The 19,932-nt window shown below is 40.4% G+C and overlaps 2 protein-coding genes across 16 annotated transcripts in view; one reads left to right on the top strand and one right to left on the bottom strand.

The window, feature by feature from the left end:
• The window catches only part of RYR1 (ryanodine receptor 1), a 347,489-nt gene extending 335,141 nt beyond the window's left edge, over positions 1-12,348 (top strand). For all 13 annotated transcript variants that reach the window (XM_077480582.1, XM_077480567.1, XM_077480575.1 and 10 more), the window contains 10 exons: positions 219-261; positions 358-488; positions 5,597-5,657; positions 6,044-6,190; positions 6,405-6,539; positions 6,655-6,811; positions 8,851-8,915; positions 10,231-10,331; positions 10,422-10,473; positions 10,606-12,348. In XM_077480582.1, the coding sequence (XP_077336708.1) occupies positions 219-261; positions 358-488; positions 5,597-5,657; positions 6,044-6,190; positions 6,405-6,539; positions 6,655-6,811; positions 8,851-8,915; positions 10,231-10,331; positions 10,422-10,473; positions 10,606-10,701 (988 nt within the window). In that variant the 3' untranslated portion in view covers positions 10,702-12,348. The remainder of the gene's footprint in view (positions 1-218; positions 262-357; positions 489-5,596; positions 5,658-6,043; positions 6,191-6,404; positions 6,540-6,654; positions 6,812-8,850; positions 8,916-10,230; positions 10,332-10,421; positions 10,474-10,605) is intronic.
• A 3,157-nt stretch (positions 12,349-15,505) lies between these two features.
• Positions 15,506-19,932, bottom strand: part of MAP4K1 (mitogen-activated protein kinase kinase kinase kinase 1) — a 250,064-nt gene continuing 245,637 nt past the window's right edge. For all 3 annotated transcript variants that reach the window (XM_077480613.1, XM_077480595.1, XM_077480604.1), the window contains 3 exons: positions 17,956-18,026; positions 16,936-16,985; positions 15,506-15,871 (listed from right to left, as the gene is read on the bottom strand). In XM_077480613.1, the coding sequence (XP_077336739.1) occupies positions 15,769-15,871; positions 16,936-16,985; positions 17,956-18,026 (224 nt within the window). In that variant the 3' untranslated portion in view covers positions 15,506-15,768. The remainder of the gene's footprint in view (positions 15,872-16,935; positions 16,986-17,955; positions 18,027-19,932) is intronic.

Raw genomic sequence — 19,932 nt, 5'->3', positions numbered from 1 at the left:
TGGAGCTTGTTTTTATTTTTTGCTGAAAATGGCCAGGCTTTACACAGAGTGAAAACACCTGATAGGCAAGGGTCATAGAGGTTGAGGATCCCTATTCAGAAAGTAAGATCATTTTTAAAAAGCTGATTTTACTGTATGAAATAGGACTGATAAACTTAGAAGTGGGATGTACTGATCTTTGAACTGACTACCTTTTTGTTTTTTGTATGTTTTTGCAGCTCATTTCCAGGAAACTACTGGGACAAATTTGTAAAGAGAAAGGTAAAGGCTTATGTTGCTATACAAACAATAGCAAGGTTCTGCCTTTTGCTTATAGTTTCACTGATTATATGCTATCTTCCCCTTCTCTACTTATAGGTGCTGGACAAATATGGAGACATTTATGGTCGGGAGAGAATTGCAGAACTGCTAGGAATGGAGTTGGCCAGCTTAGAAATCACCTCTCAAAATGGAAAGAAACCAGAGCCAGATAAATCTATGTTGACTTGGTGTGTTTACCTGTGAAACTATGCCTACAGTATATTCAAACACTTCTTCCCTCTGTTTTTCATTCCAGCATAACTGATCATTTGTTCTTACTAAACCCCCATGTTTGTAAGGTCTTCTTCCTAATCAAACTGCTCTTTGCATCATATTTGGCCATTTTGATACTTGACTTAGTGGCGGAACTACCAGGGTCGCAAAGGGAGCCCCAGCGGGGTTGCTGGCCACAGGACTCTGAAATGTGGCTCTCTCATTTAGCCCAGAGCCTGCACTGACAGTTCCCCTTCCCTCCTCACTCATATGGATGGGAGAGGAGAAAGCCGATCTGCTCCTTCTCCTGTGTGCATCGTGGAAGTGTGAAGCTAAGCAGCTGAATTTTATCATTCAGCTGCTGGGCTTCACACTTCCCATGGGGCACACAAAGAGGGGATGGGGCGGGAGGAGAAGGAGCAGATCGGCTCTCTCCTCTCCCATCCATGCGAGGGAGGAGGGAAGGGGAACTGTCAGTGGAGGCTCTGGGCTAAATGAGAGAGACACATTTCAGAGTCCTGTGGCTAGCAACCCCGCTGGGGTTCCCTTTGCGACCCTGGTAGTTCCGCCACTAAGCCAAGTATCAAAATGGCCAAATATGATGGAAAGAGCAGTTTGATAGGGCTTTTTCCCACCTGGTTCATTGAATAAATATTGTTCACCACAAAGCACAATTGTGCATTAGTATGCCTTGCTGTACGCTGCAGCAACAGTGCATTTCCTTAGTGTATTTGAAGGCCATTGAAAATAAATGATATCTCATTGTGGTGACATATTTAACCACTTCAGCTCCGGACCAATAAACACCTTAAGGACCAGAGGTCTTTTTGCAATTTCGCACTGCGCTGCTTTAACTGGTAATTGCGCGGTCATGCAATATTGCACCCAAACGAAATTTGCGTCCTTTTCTTCCCACAAATAGAGCTTTCTTTTGATGGTATTTGATTGCCTCTGCGATTTTTTTTTTTTGCGATATAAATGGAAAAAGAGCGAAAATTTTGAAAAAAAAAGATATTTTCTTCTTTTTGTTATAAGAAAAATCGAATAAACTAAATTTTAGTCATACATTGAGGGCAAAATTTATTCAGTCACATGTCTTTAGTAAAAAAAATGTCAATAAGCGTATATTTTTTGGTTTGCGCAAAAGTTATAGCGTCTACAAACTAGAGTACATTTTCTGGAATTTACACAGCTTTTAATTTATGACTGCCGATCTCATTTCTTGAGGTGCTAAAATGGCAGGGCAGTACAAATCCCCCCCAAATGACCCCATTTTGGAAAGTAGACACCCCAAGGAAATTGCTGATGGGTATGTTGAGCCCATTGAATATTTATTTTTTTTGTCCTAAGGGATTGAATAATGACAAAAAAAAAAAAAAATTTTTTACAAAAAGTTGTCACTAAATGATATATTGCTCACACATGCCATGTTTATATGTGGAATTGCACCCCAAAATATATTCCGCTACTTCTCCCGAGTATGGGGATACCACATATGTGGGACTTTTTGGGAGTCTAGTCGCGCACGGCACCCCGAAAACCAATCACCACCTTCAGGATTTCTAAGGGTGCAAATTTTTGATTTAACTCCTCACTACCTATCACAGTTTCGAAGGCCATAAAATGCCAAAATAGCACAAAACCCCCCAAAATGACCCCATTTTGGAAAGTAGACACCCCAAGCTATTTACTGAGAGGCATGTTGAGTCCATGGAATATTTTATATTTTGCCACAAGTTGCGGGAATATTACAAACTTTTTTTTTTTTGCACCAAGTTGTCACTAAATGATATATTGCTCACACATGCTATGGGCATATGTGAAATGACACCCCAAAATACATTCTGCTGCTTCTCCTGAGTACAGGGATACCACATGTGTGGGACTTTTTGGGAGTCTAGTCGCGCACGGCACCCCGAAAACCAATCACCACCTTCAGGATTTCTAAGGGTGCAAATTTTTGATTTAACTCCTCACTACCTATCACAGTTTCGAAGGCCATAAAATGCCAAAATAGCACAAAACCCCCCCAAATGACCCCATTTTGGAAAGTAGACACCCCAAGCTATTTACTGAGAGGCATGTTGAGTCCATGGAATATTTTATATTTTGCCAAAAGTTGCGGGAATATTACAAACTTTTTTTTTTTTGCACAAAGTTGTCACTAAATGATATATTGCTCACACATGCTATGGGCAGAAGTCAAATTACACCCCAAAATAAATTCTGCTGCTTCTCCCGAGTACGGGGATACCACATGTGGGGGACTTTTTGGGAGCCTAGCCACGTACGGGACCCCGAAAACCAAGCACTGCCTTCCGGATTTGAATATAAAATGCTACCAAAAAACCTGTTAGCGATGGCAGGGATCAGGCCTGACTCTGCGATCGCTGCAGTTATGTGTTTAGTGTTTTGTAAGTGACAGTGATCGATCGATACTGCACTTGGGTGGGCTGGGCAGAGGGGCAAAACGCAGGTGCTAGCAGGTATTTGGGCTGATCCCGCTAACAATGCGTTTTTTTGGAACCCTAAACTGCTGGGGACGCTAGTATAGATCTGATCAGATCAGATATTGATCTGTTCAGATTCTATACCACTACGGGAGGTGTATGCTTTGCGTGTGGGTGTTAGCGGTACTGGCACTAACCTAGCGCTGCCTGGGGCGACGCAGACCCTGACCCTAAAACCTAATTGATATCACCCGCCGGGTGATCAGGGGGTTAAACCTTTATTGGGTAATAAATGGTGGGTGCCCTGATGCTATAAAAAACAAACTAACCAGGGTCACCCGTAACACTTATACGGTGATCAGTGGTGAAAGGGTTAACTAGGGGCAATCAGGGGGTTCAAATTTTTATTAGGTAGTATATGGGGGTCCCTGGCGCTATATAAAAACCTGACGGGGAACCTAAATAACTAACTGGCTAACCAGCGTCACCAGTGACACTTATACTGTGATCGCTGGTGAAAGGGGGTGAAAGGGTTAACTAGCGGAAATCAGGGGGTTAAAACCATTATTGGGTAGTATATCGGGGTACCTAGCGCTATAAAAACCTGGCGGTGAACCTAAAAAAATAACTAGCTACCTAGCGACTGTAGCGACACTAATGCAGCGATCAGAAAAACGATCGCTTAGTGACACTGGCAAAAGGGGGTGAAAGGGTTAACTAGCGGCAATCAGGGGGTTAAAACCATTATTGGGTAGTATATCGGGGTACCTAGCGATATAAAAACCTGGCGGTGAACCTAAAAAAATAACTAGCTACCTAGCGACACATGCAGCGATCAGAAAAATGATCGCTTAGTGACACTGGCAAAAGGGGGTGAAAGGGTTAACTCTAGGGGCAATCAGGGGGTTAAATCTTTATTGGGGGGTGATAGGGGGCTACCCTGGACCTAACACTAACTGTCCTGACAGTTTTTACTGTCACAACTGACACTGAATGCATTGATCAGTAAAGAAATGATCAATGCAATCAGTGACACTGTGACTGGGGGGGGGGGGGGTTTGTGTGCCTGTGTGTACCTACATGTCAGTGTAGTGTTGGTGCACACTTACTATTAGTCTTCTCCTCGTAGTCCGGTCAAAAAGACCGCCCCGAGGAGAATGACATCACTTCCTCCTTCCTGTGTAAACAATACACAGTGGGAGGAAGCTTCTCATTGGCCAGGAGCGATCCAGAGGGGGTGGCCGAAAACGAACGGCCATCCCCTCATCACGGAGCGCTCCTGGAGCTAACCGGACCACCGTAACCAGCGGGAGGGGGTCCGATCGGACCCCCCACCCGCTGGAAGGCAATCACGTACATCTACGTGATTGTGCCTGCCTGTGCCATTGTGTTGACGTACATTGGCAATACGGCGGTCCTGAAGTGGTTAACATGCATTGCAGTAACACATGTGATTTACAACAATGAATGGGCCCTAAGTGTGATACTAGAGTCAAGCAATCAACTGGACTTGGAGGAAGGACCTACAAGGCAGTAAACTAGGAAGGGTTAAATCCAATCGTGATGGCTGACGGAGTATTTCACTCTGATATTATTAACCACTTGAGCTCCACAAGGTTTTACCCCCTTCATGACCAGGCCATTTTTTTGCTATTCAGCACTGCACTATTTTAACTGGTAATTGCGCGGTCATGTAACACTGTACTAAAACAACATTTTAATCTTTTTTTTTCACACAAATAGAGCTTTCTTTTGGTGGTATTCGATCACAACTCTTTTTTTAATGTTTGAAATATAAATGAAAAAAGACTTAAAATTGTGAAAAATAAAAATTTTTTACTTTCAGCTTTAAAATGTATCCAATTAAAAAAAAAACTAATTTCTTCATATATTTCTGGCAAAATGTATTCTGCTACATGTCTAAGATAAAAAAAAAAAAAAAAAAAAAAAACAACAAGTGTATATTGATTGGTTTGCGTGAAATTTATGGCGCCTACGAACTATGGTATATATACTGATATTATTTTATACTACCAATGGCAGTGATCAGCAACCTTTAACGGGACTGCAATAGTGCAGTGGGCAATCTGACAGTAACTGAGGCTGGAGGGAACTGACTAACTGTCACTGACATCACCAGTGTCATTACAGTTATCAGTGTTAATTCTATACCCTGTCACTGTACTAATGATACTGGCTGGGAAGGGGTTAACAACGAGGGTGATCAAGGGGTTAAATGTGTGCCGATTTTAAAAATAGATCTCTTAGGGATGAGAAACTGACAGATCGCTCCCCCTCTGTACAGAGCTCTGTGTTGTTTACCAATACAGAACTCTGGGCTGTGATTTGTACACAGCCAATCGGCAGGTACAATCATAGTGGGTGCCGGGGGGGGCGTGCGCATGCGTGCACCCTAAACCTGGAAGTAGGCAGTGAGGTATGAGTATGATGTCACTTTGCCTACTCCGGCCGCTCGCCTGCAGTAAATCCACATATGGTAATATCCTCATATTACACAACTTTTCTAGTTAATTTTTTTTTTTTTTTTTTTTGTGGCTAAAATGTTTGTCGTCATTGCTTTGTTTACCACCTCATTATGCACATCTAAACTCATCTGTTATTCTTTCCTTCAGGATCACCTCAATTGATATTAAGTACCAGATCTGGAAATTTGGAGTGGTCTTCACTAATAATGTAAGTGATGTAGACATTCACAGGTTTTGACATACCAGCGGTTGACAACTGTAATTCCTAGCATAGTCAACATACTATAAGTATAACTGAAATCTCTGCTACAATGAAAGTTTTGACAGTGGTGGACTTGATAGGCTGGCAGGCCTAGATCAGTTTAAAAGAAAAAAGGGTTAAAAAGTTTGACACAAATTAGATAGCAATTTCTATGGTTGCTTTTAAATTAGAAGTAACAAATTACAAGTTTTATTACAAAAAAACAAAAACAAAAAAAATCCATTGTTCACCATAAATTGATGTTTGTGTCATTCTATATGCTTTTGATATATAGAAATATATTAGACATACAGTTAATTGTATACTGATTTCCATGTTCTTTTTCCTTCCAGTCTTTCTTATATCTGGTATGGTACTTGGTCATGTCCATGCTGGGTCACTACAACAACTTCTTCTTTGCTGCACACTTGCTGGATATTGCGATGGGTGTGAAGACCCTGCGCACAATCTTGTCCTCTGTCACACACAACGGTAAACAGGTATGGCAGCAACATCATTATTCATTCATACGGCTTTGTTATTCAAAACACACTAGTCAAAAGATATTCTGTTTTTAGAGAAAATCTTGCTATATAACTATGGGTCCTCATTACTTAGGATGTATTTAATGAAAATAATCTCCCGTCCCCTTTATTATCTAAAATGTTCTGCACAATGGCTTTAAACTCCACTTCCTTCTCTCTGATCCTGCAGCTCATGATGACTGTTGGACTGCTAGCTGTGGTTGTATACCTTTACACAGTGGTTGCCTTCAACTTCTTCCGCAAATTTTACAACAAGAGCGAGGATGAAGATGAACCAGACATGAAGTGTGATGACATGATGACGGTGAGTATACCTTTCTAAATTGTCTTCCCAGTTTGGTTTGTGAGTGCAAATTGCTTTAGGACCAAAGTCATATTCACAGCATAATTATTTCTTCTTTTTGGTGTCTTCTCCGTAGTGCTACCTTTTCCATATGTATGTTGGGGTGAGAGCTGGTGGTGGCATTGGAGATGAGATTGAAGACCCTGCAGGAGATGAATATGAATTGTACCGTGTTGTCTTTGACATCACATTCTTCTTCTTTGTCATTGTCATCCTGTTGGCCATCATTCAAGGCAAGTAATGGTTACCTCCCAGTAATTAACATAAAGTAAAATTAAGGTATGCTCAAAACAAATAATGCTGCACTAGGGATTTAAAAAAGTAACCAACCATTTAGTGTATCAATGTTCCTGTGCAAATATGAGGGACAACATAATAACATGTGAATATATAATACATTCATGTGTATTTCGTCTTGTCATAATATAAGTCCCGTGCTTAAGCGCAATCAAATGTTTAAATAATAAAAATGTCAGAAAGAAGTTGTTGAGTCTTCACAAATCCTCAAAAATCCGTGTTTTGCATCTGTTCACCTCACACTTAAAGGGGAAGTAAACTCCCCTATCGTTTTCAGCCAAGGAAGCTGCCATCTTTGCCTCTGTTTAATCTTCAACTGCTATGGTGCTGCACATGTGATTCGTTATGACACCAGCCATTGGATGGTTTGATAGTTTGGCTGAGAGCACAACCAATGTGCAGTTAGCATTCCCAGCATGCCTTTTTTTTTTAACTGTTTAAATCGATGGGTTTACTTACACTTTAAATTTGGTCAAAATAAGCTTTTTAGTCACCCTGGACTAACAGATCATGCTTTCCTCCTCATTGCTCCATTGATGTGCCTCCATTATGACTCAGTATATATGAAAAAAATAAATAAAAGATGTCCAAATAATGCTTATATAATTTTAAACAATATTCCGTTTATTAAAAAATGTGCATAGAACTCATATTTAAAAAGGTGCTCCAGTGTACCAACTGTATACAGCGTATATCCTATAAAACCACGATGATGCAGCTATTTCGTGCCTCTCCATGAAAGATGCAAAAGCATCTTGCCAAACAAATGTGCCCCTCTCCTACGCATTACATCACAGGGTTTCGTGACTCATCAGGGAGATTCCTGATGAGTCCCAAGACCCTGTGATCCTAACGCAGAGCACCTTTTAAATGTGGGTTCTATGCACATTTTATAATAAATTGAATATTGTTTAAAATTATATAAACACTATTTTGAGCTCTTTTTCTTATATATATATATATATATATATATATATATATATATATATATATATATATATATATATATATATATATATATATATATATATATATATATATATATATATAATATTGTGTCATAATGGAGGCACATCAATGGATGCAACGAGGAGGAAAGCATGATCTGTGAGGTGAGCGCATTTCTTATGGAGGTGCACTGAGATGACTTCATACAAAGCACGTATGTTTGTGGATTTGGGAAGACTCAACAAGTTACAACTTCTTTCTGACATTTTTATTAATTAAACATTTAATTGCACTCAAGCACGGGATTTATATTATCACAAGAAGAAATACACATGAATGTATTATATATTTGTATATTCATGTGTTATTATGTTGGCACTCATATTTACACAGGAAAAGGAATACACTAAGTGGTTGATTATATTTATTATCAGTAGTGCAGCATTATTTGTGTTGAGTTTCTTTGCACATTTATATTGGGATTGTGTTTTTTGCTGCTTTCATATATTAATCAGATTGTATTCTAGTTGCTCGCAAGGCTCCCTATTAGGCCTCATGCACACAGGACATTTTTGGATATTTTTACAGCAGCTGTTTTTGGCTTCAGACATTTTTTTTCTACTGTCAATAAACTCCCCATCATGTTATCGTATGTTTCCATGCACACATAGGCTGTTATCAGCAGTTTTTTTTGGCTTAAAAAAAACCCCAAACTAGTGGGTTCTGAAAGGAGGTTTTCAGCTGTAAAAACGCTGATAAACACTCAAAAACATGGCTCACCAGCGTTTTTTTTACATTTTTCTAAAATGCTAATACACGCTATTGCAAAAAATGCTCAAAAAACTCACTGAAAATCTACTGGCGTCTCTATAAGGTTATTTAAACGTCCAGTGTGCATGAGGCCTTATATTTAAAATTAAGGTATAACTTTACATGAACTGGCCTAAGTTTAGTATACATTTGAATAACTTACCACTCACAGTATCTAAAATGAGGTTTATAATTAATCCATTAAATCCCCTTATAGGTTTGATCATTGATGCCTTTGGAGAGCTGAGAGACCAACAGGAGCAAGTAAAGGAAGATATGGAGGTAATTGTTTAATTCACAATCCCAGTCACTTCACCTTCTACTTACCCATTACTTTTACATTATGTTCTCACACAAGGCTTTTTCAGAATCAGATTTGTAGCAAGTTTGTTTTAGGTACAACTCCCCTAGACCAGTGCTGGTTAGCTTTCTCGATATTGGGGGCCACAAGTGCAGCCCCCTGACATCTACACAGATCTGTACATAATATTAGCATAATGCTAAAAAAAGAAAAAACCTGTCATAGACTTTAGTCTTTGACTATCTCCTGTTCCATGTCTAAAGGTAAAGAGCAAAAGATGTCAAGAAACTGCAATTATGCTACAGGGGTTGCTCAGATACTACAGACATGCTACAAGAGATAGTTGAAGGGTGCAGACATGCTACAGGAGAGGGTCAGAGGGACAGGTTTTAGGATTTATTAAAGACTGGGGACATGGATCAGGAGACAGTCATAGATTACAAGGGACTTCTGAAAACCACTGCTATTACTGCTTCTGCATTTAGCACCCTTAAAAATGACTGGTGCTATATGTGAGATTTCTCTTGGCAAGATCCATCATAAAAGATCAAAGGTAGAACAAAAACATAAAGAGAAAAGGAATGACCAGCACAGAATAACAGTAAAATAAACCAAATAGTTTTAGTACGAAATAGCTAGTCTCAAGCATATTTTTCGTTCAGTGGTCTAAGTAAGCACCTAGTTAAGGAAAACACGAAACTGCTGTCTCCACGGGGGCACACATGTCTAGGGCCATAGGTTGGGTATCGGAAATCCTAGACTCTGACATTAGCAGTCTACTATTGGCAAAAACAACAATATTGTCTAGTTTTGTAGGAATTGATTCTACAACTAAGAGTTGCCATAAAACCTAGTTTCCCATTCTAAAAGCCTTCTGTATTGTTCTTAATTTTGTTCTCTCTATATCATCTATATTTATTCATGTTAGGAACTTGTGGGTTGATTTTCTGAACAGAATAACAAATACAGATAAAGCATTCAAGGTGGCGAAATAACCAAGTTCCCCATTGTTTGCAAATGATCTATGCACTATTATTTGTACCAGATGAAGTATTTGTCCAGCTGTGGGAGGCAGGACAGACAGTATTTTTAATTTTATGGTTGAAAAATGAAAAGTAAGCCCATGTATGACTTTCCTTTCCCTTTAACTTTCTTACCTTTTTTCTCTGCTCATCTCAATGATTGCTCCTCTTCTATTATTTATCGTCAATGTTCTTCATCTGGATTTTCTTCCAGTTATGTTATACATAATATTCTGCCTCATTCTCACATTGCCTTCTTTGTTGTGTCCTCCAGACCAAATGCTTCATCTGTGGCATCGGCAGTGATTACTTTGATACAACGCCGCATGGCTTTGAGACTCACACGTTGGAAGAACATAACTTGGCCAATTACATGTAAGTTTATATATAAAAATATATTATTTCTGTGGGTGAGATATCAAACAATGTTCAAGGTGTTCTTGACTGGTCTATGCTCTCCTTCAGGTTCTTCCTAATGTATTTAATCAACAAGGACGACACAGAACATACTGGACAGGTAAGTGCATTAGTTCAGCTTTTACATACCATACTGGTATTCCAAAATTAAACAACATTGGACGCTTCAAGCCATTAATCATTAGCTATGCCTCTAAGTACAATAAGTGACCCTACTTCCTCTCTTTTGCAGGAGTCGTATGTCTGGAAGATGTACCAGGAGAGATGTTGGGACTTCTTCCCGGCTGGAGACTGTTTCCGGAAGACGTATGAGGATCAGCTTGGCTAATGACTAAGAGTCACACATATTATATTTGGGTCTTTCAGACCTTTAAAGCTACAAGAGACATTGGCAACCATCTTCATTATATAGTAGGTTTCCATCTCTACTGATCCTTTTCAGTGATCCCGTGGAATATTAATTTATTAAGTGGAGACTGTTACATCTTTATAGTCCAGATGCCCTTGAAGAGCATCACACCGTAATTGCAGAGATACCTACCCGACTGTCACACCTTGATAGCCAAATTGCTACTGTAAAGCAATGCATTTTCAGAGACTTCAGATGAGTATTGCTTTTTACTCAGCGCCTTCTTTTGGAGCACTGATGTCCTTTGCTCCGCAGGAGCTTATTGCCTCACTGTCCTGTCACTGCCACCAAAAATAATAACCTATTGATATGCCAATGCGTTCACTGCCAAAAGAGACTTAACAGACATTATTGTTCTCCATTCTGCAGAGCATTGCACCTTTATCTTTGGTCAACCAGGTAATAATGTCCCTTTTTTATTTTGCCCCTAATGTTGCTGAGCATGTCTACACACAAAAAAACAACAACATTCAAGTTAAAAGTAAAGCAATAATATATGGTAACATGTTGCTGTACATTACAGATCTACAGCCTACAGAACCATTCTGATTCTTCAATAACTGTTCTAGTTATATGTTAAATATGCAAAATGTCTAAGCATATTAATTGCAAATACGCAGCTCGCCATTCTTGGCAACTACCAGTAAAGACTATTTTTAAAAGGCTGCTTTTGGATTGGTGGGTATGTGTGAACACACTAGATCAGTTTATCTCAATTCACACACAGCAAGATAACATTGGCCCAAATTCAATGCAATAAGCCGTGACTGGGTAGTCAATGTCATAGAACCCAAGATTTAATCTTTTGGCTCAGTATGGGAAGATTTTATAGTATTTAAGATGTTTTATATTTATTAAGAGCCTGTGCGCCATAAAAGTGGTTGTGATGCTGTTGGCATCACCAGCTAAGGCCGCAGTGAAATTCAATCGATCATCTGCCATGAACTCTAAACAGATAAAAGCGTAAAGTTCTTTGGCTGCCTCTAGAACACATAGTCTTTATTGCTACTGGGGATGTGACTTGTGTACCGCAATACTAGTGCCTTATACCTCCCTGTGAGGGAGGCGTACCGCAGTGTCACAATGTGGGGTTATTTGTGAAATGTATACTTTGTTACTGCTGCTTGATTCATTAGTACACGTATGGGTTTAGTAAATAACAAAATGCAAAGACCAGTACTGTTTAGTGACCCGTGGCAGCCAATCAAAATTTAGCTTTAAGGAGCGTGTGCCTGTGATTGGTTACTGTAGGTTATTGCACACATTGCTTTATTTGTTATGTTATTATCTAAGCCCATTAATGTCTGAATGTGTAGGCGAGGGGATAAGGGGGTCACTTCCCCAACCTAACTGCCTCTTTTTCAGCACCTAGACAGGGTATCACTCCTCTCACCACCCTGAAGTTTATTTCCTGTATTCTCTGGAGGATTATCTTTCATGTTTCCTTAATACAGAGGCAATAGATATTATATGGGATGATACTGTTTTGGGGGAAGCTGAATTCTTACTTGTGCTACATTTTTGTCCTGTTTGTCTGTAATAAAATATTTATTGATGACGGTGTAAGACTTGCAGATGATTGTCTCTGAACCTCAGTGTACTCTAAATCCATATGATTCTTTGTATGAGGTCAGACCTGTGTCATGAAAATGGAAGATCATGGTTTACTAGAAAGAGTAAACCTGCATCCAGTCAGCATCCACCTTCCTGTGAGCTTCTGGCACCATCTTGTTTAGACTGAATTCCAATACATCTACAGCCAGGGAAAGGGCTATGCGGCACCTCCTGAAGCTCAGGAGAGTTAAGACCTTCCATGGCTATTGCTTTACTCATAATAGACACGCCGTGATTTCCAGAGTACCACATAGACCCTATGTCTTTGCTGCATATGCACAGTGGGAAAAATTATTGATCCCCTGCAGATTTTGTAAGTTTGCCCACTTACAAAGAAAAATGAAAGGTCTACAATTGTTACCATAGGTGTATTTTAAAAGATAGAGACAGAATATCAACCAAAAATCCAGAAAAAAAAACCATGATACAAATGTTATAAACTGAGTTGCAGTTCAGTAAGTAAAATAAGTATTTGACCCCCTACCAACCGACAATAATTCTGGCTCCCACAGATTGGCTACAGTATTTGCTCATATGGGACACAGATTAGTTCTGTCAATTTGGGAAGGTGCTCTTAATGACAGCTCGTTAATGTGTTTAAAAAAGACACCTGTCCACAGAATCTTTATTCCATTCAAATCTCACCACCATGGGCAAGACCAAAGAACTGCCAAAGGATGCCGGGGCAAGTTTGTAGACCTGCACAAGGCTGGAATGAGCTACAAGACCACCAGCAAGAAGCTTGGTATGAAGGAGACTGTTGGAACGATTATACGCAAATGGAAGAAATACAACATAAAAATCATTCGTCCTCAGTTTGGAGCTCTATGCAAGATTTCGCCTCATGGAGTAAGGATGATCAAGAGAAAAGTGAGGGAGCAACCTAGAACTACACAGGAGGAGCTTGTGAATGATCTCAAGGCAGTTGGGACCACAGGCCCCAAAAAAATTGGTAACACAATACGCCACCATATATTAAAATCCTGCAGTGCCTGCAAGGTCCCCCTCCTCAAGAAGGCACATATACAGGCTCGTCTGAGGTTTGCCAATGAACATCTAAATGATTCTGAGAAGGATTAGGAGAAAGTACAGTGGTCTGATGAGACCACAATTGAGCTCTTTGGCATTTAACTGAACTCTCTGACTTTGACCCTAAAAACACCATCTCTACAGTCAAGCACAGAGGTGGAAGCATTATGCTTTGGGGCTGCTTCTCTGTTAAAGGTACAGGCCCACTTTGAGGGGCCAATGGACAGGGCCATCTATTGTAAAATCTTGGATGAGAACCTTCTTCCCTCAGCCAGAACACTGAAGCTGGGTCATGGATGGGTCTTCCAGCATGACAATGACCCAAAACATACCACCAAAGCAACAAAAGGAGTGGTTCAAGAAGAAGCACATCAAGGTCATGGAGTGGGCTAGCCAGTCTCCTGCCCTTAATCCTATAGAAAATGTATAGAGGTAGCTGAAGCTTCAAGTTATCAAGCGACAGTGAAGAAACTTTAAGGATTTAGAGATGATCTGTAAAGAAGAGTGGACCAAAATTCTTCCTGAGGTGTGTGCAAACCTGGTAACCAACTACAAGACACATCTCAACTCTTTGCTTGCCAACAAGGGTTTCTCCACCATGTACTAAGTCATATTTTGCTTAGATATCAAATACTTATTTTACAGCATTAAAATCTTGGCAAACATTACAAGCGTCTCTTATTCGAAAATGAATCTGTGTACTTGCGGGAGGAGGGATTTCCCCTTACTTCCGAAACTGTACGACACCCATCAGTGAGGACGCAAAGAGATTTTCTCTGTCTTGTCACCCATTTGAAATAATAAACAAAAATTATAATTGCGCTACCAATATGGATTTTTGGTTGATATTTTGTCTCTATAATTTAAAATACATGTATGATAAAAAATTATAGATCCTTTATTTCTTTGTAAGTGGGCAAACTTAAAAAATCTGCAGGGTATCAAATAGTTATTTTCCCCCACTTTGTCTTTTTTTAGAAATGGTAAAAGAAAAAAAGTGTTTGCAATTCGTAGTAAATGGCTAACTGAGGATCAAATGTTGCAGGGCCCAGAAGTGTCATGGGTTCATCCACCTCATCACAAGTTTATATTTAGGCATCATGCATACAGGGCATTAAAAATACCACTTTTAGAGGCGTTTAGCATTTTGTTTCCTGCCTCTAAACTCCCTCCTATTTTAGCCTATGTGTTCATTCACACAGGTGTTTAGAGGCAGAAAAAAAACAGTACCAGCAGTTTGAGGAGGGCATTTCAGCATGAAAAAACACTAAGTGTGTCTGCAAAATGCAGCTTTAAGCATGTTGGTAACACTTTTAAAAAACATCCTGTGTGCGTGGGGCTTAAATGGGAAAAACAGATTGCAGGAAGCCATAACAGTTACCAGACTACTAAAATGATGAAATGGTGTCATACAGTACAGGAAGTGAGGGGAATCTTCCCCCCCCCCGTGGTTACACAGATTAATTATCGAATAAGAAAGGTTTGTAATTTCTGCCAAGATTTTACTGCTGTCTATAACCTCATCAGAAATGTTTCTCCTTTGTTTCGGGCCAAGACAAAGCAGAAGGAAACCATGTCAACTTTGACAGATGAGCGGGGATACAAATATCAATAAAATCCAGACAGAAGTTCTAACCCTTCCCTTGCTAAAATGCCCAACCTCGAGCTCAGAGAGCTACCATCATTCATAACATCTATAATTTAATTTACTTTGTCTAGGAAAAGGCAAGCATCATACTCACCATTAGCTCCTCCATTGAATCTAACATTTGCTTTTTTGTTGTTGCAGGCACTGTTAAAACCTCTCATTCCAACATCTCAAGGTGTGTTAGATCTCCCTATTGCTTGCTCTTGTTCCCCCATTCCATTATCGGCTGAAGGTGTTGGAATGAGATCATAGCAGCACCCATAACGCTGCAAAAAAAGTAAACCTTGCTTTTCCTAAGAAATAATAATGTATAGAAGTTACTAATGGTGACAGGGTATCATTAAGCCTGGATGATCCACCGCAATTTCCAATGATACATAATTTTAGTTGTACTCTGTACAGGACCCTTTACTTGTAAAAATCAGAACAACGTTTTGGTAAAAGTGCATAAAAATTTTACTGCATAGACATTCAACCAGTGTCTCCCATAAAACGGTCCACCACAGTGCCAATGCACGAAGCTTATACTGTAAAGAAGGATATTGGTCAGTCCCAACAGGTGAGCCTGTTCAAAGAAATTCTATGCATTGTCTCTTATTGGGGCCAACTGTACACAGGCCAGGCTGCTCCCCCACTGAAACAGCCAGAAGTGTCTGCCGGAACTTTGGGTAGATTTGTAACCGGATCATTACTTGTCACTGTCCAAATCCTGAGCATGTCTGGCTAGCACATTCATGGATATATAAGTTGGTTGTGTTGCTGTTACCGGACTGAGGAGCCTCCACAATGATCTTCCTACTGGAAGAGAGAGATGAAGAGGATTTAGCACTACACACAGGACAAATTTGGACATAGATGGAAAATGTCTTCCTAAGGATTAGTAACCTGCCTGTCGTACTAGCCATCTTCTAGTCATACTATGAGTCACTGACCTGCAATAAGTACGCAGTCACATTTAACTTCACTTTGACACTGTTGACCTGCATAATGGTCAGCATGAAAGCTAGGCACCTCGTTTTTGGCAGCCCCTGTATCTGTCTCAGGATAAGTTTTCTTTCATGGTCAGATGTACTTGTTTTCACCCCTTAGACAAGAACAGTGTATTTAAACATAATACCAGAAGGAGCCCAATATTTGCTTTAAATGTTTAAGTTTACTGTAGTTGAATATCAAGACAAGTATGAACAGTCAGCAGCTAAGCAGATAACACTATGCACAATACAGAAAAAGTGCTTGGGCGTTAAGCTTTGGCACATTTCTGCTAGTTAAAGGTTTTTTTTTTCAACATAAACCAAAACTGTACCCTTACTAATGACCTATCCTTCTAGAAACATCAGGATAATCCCTATCTTCTACATATCCCTAATTTCTTTCTTGGATCTGCAATAAGATTTAATGCCAGTGTTGCTCCAAGTAAGAATGGTGTATCTAATACAAATATAATGGTAATAAGGTGCGTTTATGGTTCTATATGGTGTAACTATAGGTCTTAAAGTGGAAGTAAACCCATCAATTTAACAGTTTCAAAAAACAGTTACATTCCTGGCATGCCAGTAATGCTAACTGCACATTGGTTGTGCTCTCAGTTAAACTGTCAAACCATCCAATAGCTGGTGTCATAACTGATCACATGTGCAGCACCATGGCAGTTGTAGATTAAACAGGGACAAAAATGGCAGCTTCCATGGCTGAAAACGATAGGAGGGTTTACTTCCACTTTAATGTTACGCACAAGACCTCTCCCATCTGAAGTAGGGGGTCAACATTAATTTTGCAGTGGAAAACCCTTTTGAGAAGATTGATTGAGTGGGTGTACAAGTGGCATGAAGATATAATTCCTATTGGTGGATAAGGCTGCTTACCTGTCTGAGGACAGCAGGCGTAAACTGCGGTCTGAGCATTCAACAATCACCTGAGGGCAAAAACAGATAATCAGCAATGTCTGCCGACAGGTATATATACTACAGGATGGTCATTCCTATTCTAAACTCATTTCAAATTTTTTTTTTTTTTTCCGCGAAGTCGAGAGACAAAGTGCTAATTTTTACACAAAAAAAATGAAATGGCGAATCAACACCCTATGCCCTCAACCCCCCGGTCCCTGCTGCACTTACCTCCGTGGGTGATTTAGCTGCCACTGCCCACGCAAACAGTGTAGTGGTCTGGGGATTTGAAAGAGCTCTGCTCTTTTTCCCCTTCTTTCCTTAGGGCCTCCAGGATAGATCAGAGCGATTCCAGTTGGTCAAAGTGGTCACAGGTAAGCAAGTGACCAATCAGAATCAACCTGATCCATTTCGGAAGCCCTAAGGAAAGAAGGGAAAGAAAAGCGGGGCTTTTAAATCCCCAGACCGCAACACCAGCTGCGTGGACAGTGAAAGCTCATCACCCATGGATGGAAGTGCAACGAGGACCAGGGTTTGGGGCAGGGAAGGTATAGGGTGAATTTACACTCTAAAGTTGTTTTGTTCTGGTTGATCCTGAAGCTGGATCTAGGTAACCAATGAGATACCCAATTTTACTGCCTAAATGCTCAGATCATCGCAATCATGGTTAAACTATTTTGTCACCAAAGTGCAAAAGTGATAAAAGTGTTTTTTTTTAATCAGCATTTTCAGAAGCATTTGATTCAATTAAATCAGGCTAATTACACTTTGAGCGTATGCTTCAATAGGATAGCTCACGATTGGCTGTTAAGAACAAGCAGGGCACATTTACATTTTTCTAACAACATCAAAAAACAGCGCAGCCTCTTATTCTGTAGCTTCTGCAATCATCATGTATGTTCTTCTAGATATTATACTGAAGGTATGGGGTGACCGTTTATTATTTTTGGTGACTGATGGTGAACTATTATTTTTTACAAACATGCCATAATGTCTTACCTCTGCAGTCTGCAGCCTCAACACCTGGAAACCTTTGTTTCTCAAAACAAGGACATACTCCCCAGAAACCGCTACAATAAAGCAAGAACTAGTTTAAAAAAAAACTGCAAGTAGGTTTCAGTTGGTATAGTCAAATACAAGTAAAATCTGGAAAGTACAAGAACACATTAACCACTTAAGCCCCGGACCAATTTGCAGCCAAAGGACCAGGCCCCTTTTTGCGATTCGGCACTGCGTCGCTTTAACTGACAATTGCGCGGTCATGTGATGTGGCTCCCAAACAAAATTGGCATCTTTTTTTTCCCCACAAATAGAGCTTTCTTTTCGTGGTATTTGATCACCTCTGCAGTTTTTATTTTTTTTTGCGCTATAAACAAATATAGAGGTTTTTGCTCTAATAAATATCCCCAAAAAATAAAAACACTTTTTTCCTCAGTTTAGGCCGATACGTATTCTTCTACATATTTTTGGTAAAAAAAAAAAAAAAAAACGCAATTAGCGATTATTGATTGGTTTGCGCAAAAGTTATAGCGTTTACAAAATAGGGGATAGTTTTATAGCATTTTTATTAATATTTTTTTTTATTGTAACTGCGACATTATGGCGGACACATCGGACATTTTTGACACATTTTTGGGACCATTGTCATTTATACAGCAATCAGTGCTATTTAAATACACTGATTCCTGTGTAAATGACACTGGCAGTGAAGGAGTTAACCACTAGGGGGCAATGTAGAGGTTATGTGTGACGTTATGTGTAGGGGGGGCGTGGCCTGGCATGTGACATCACTGATCGTCTTTCCCTATAAAAGGGAACAGATGATCGGTGACAGTCACACTAGGAAGAACGGGGAGAGGTTTGTTTACACAGACTTCTCCTCGTTCTTCAGCTCTGTGACCCGATCGCGGGACACCAGCGGCGATCGGGTCCACTGGTCCCGCGGCCACGGTGCTTAGGACTGGGTTGGGAGAGCGCCGGCAGCGGCTCGGTCCCAACCCATGGCTGGGCACTTAAAGAGCCACGACAGGTACGTGATTGTGCCCAGCCGTGCCATTCTACTGACATATATGTGCAGGAGGCGGCCCTTAAGTGGTTAAAATGTAATTCCACTTTTGTTACAAAAAAATATTAGGAATAGTTATAGTCGGGGTTTTGTTGGGGGGGGGGGGGGGGGCAAAAATGCATCTCAATTACCTATTTAGAAATGCCTTCTGCCCCATAGCCTAAAGTCTATTACCTACTAGTTGTTTTTTTTTTTTTTTTGTTTGATTAACCCAGCAGGGCCAAACAAAAGAAACTTGACATGCGATGTTGGTACAGTGATCTCCCCTACTGTACTATTGTGTTCTGACAGGGAGAGGTCCCCCACCCTCTCCCCTATGCCATTGGCTGAGACCACTGATCAGGAACCAATTGGAAGACTTTTTTCAGGGACTGTGAAATTTCTGCGGAGAGACCACTGCTTCCATACAGAGAGGTCCTACTCCAAAGCATGCTCAGAGGGGACAGGATATTCTATTCCAGATGTGCCTGATTTGAAAAGAAAACTAACTGGGTTTTAAAGAGGAAGTAAACCCTGATGGGTTTACTTCCTCTTTCATTCCCTGCAAAGGCAAAGCATAATGGACTACTATGCATCGCATAGTAGCCCATTATGTGTCACTTACCTGACACAGGAGCCAGCGATGTCACCGCTGTCCCCTGTAGTCCGGCGCATCCATCTTTTTGGGGGGGTCTCGCAGCTCCGCCGCTGTCATTCGGCGGAGCCGCAATGACGTCACTCCTGCGCATGCGCACGGGAGCCGACACGCGCGGCAGCTCCGTTGTTGAAAATGCCGCGCTCAGTGCGCCTGCGCGCTGCTGTCTACGGTGCATGCGCCATAGACAGCGGTGCCTGTCTTCGGGCAAATATCTCCTAAACCGTATAGGTTTAGGAGATATTTCTTGGACCTACAGGTAAGCCTTAATCTAGGC

This window comes from Lithobates pipiens, unplaced genomic scaffold, assembly GCF_037356315.1.
Source record: "Lithobates pipiens isolate NorthernLeopardFrog02 unplaced genomic scaffold, aLitPip1_a1.2 Scaffold_1, whole genome shotgun sequence".
Taxonomy (NCBI): Eukaryota; Metazoa; Chordata; class Amphibia; order Anura; family Ranidae; genus Lithobates; species Lithobates pipiens.
The sequence above is the reverse complement of the archived record's forward strand: the minus strand, read 5'-3'. Positions and strand labels throughout refer to the sequence as shown.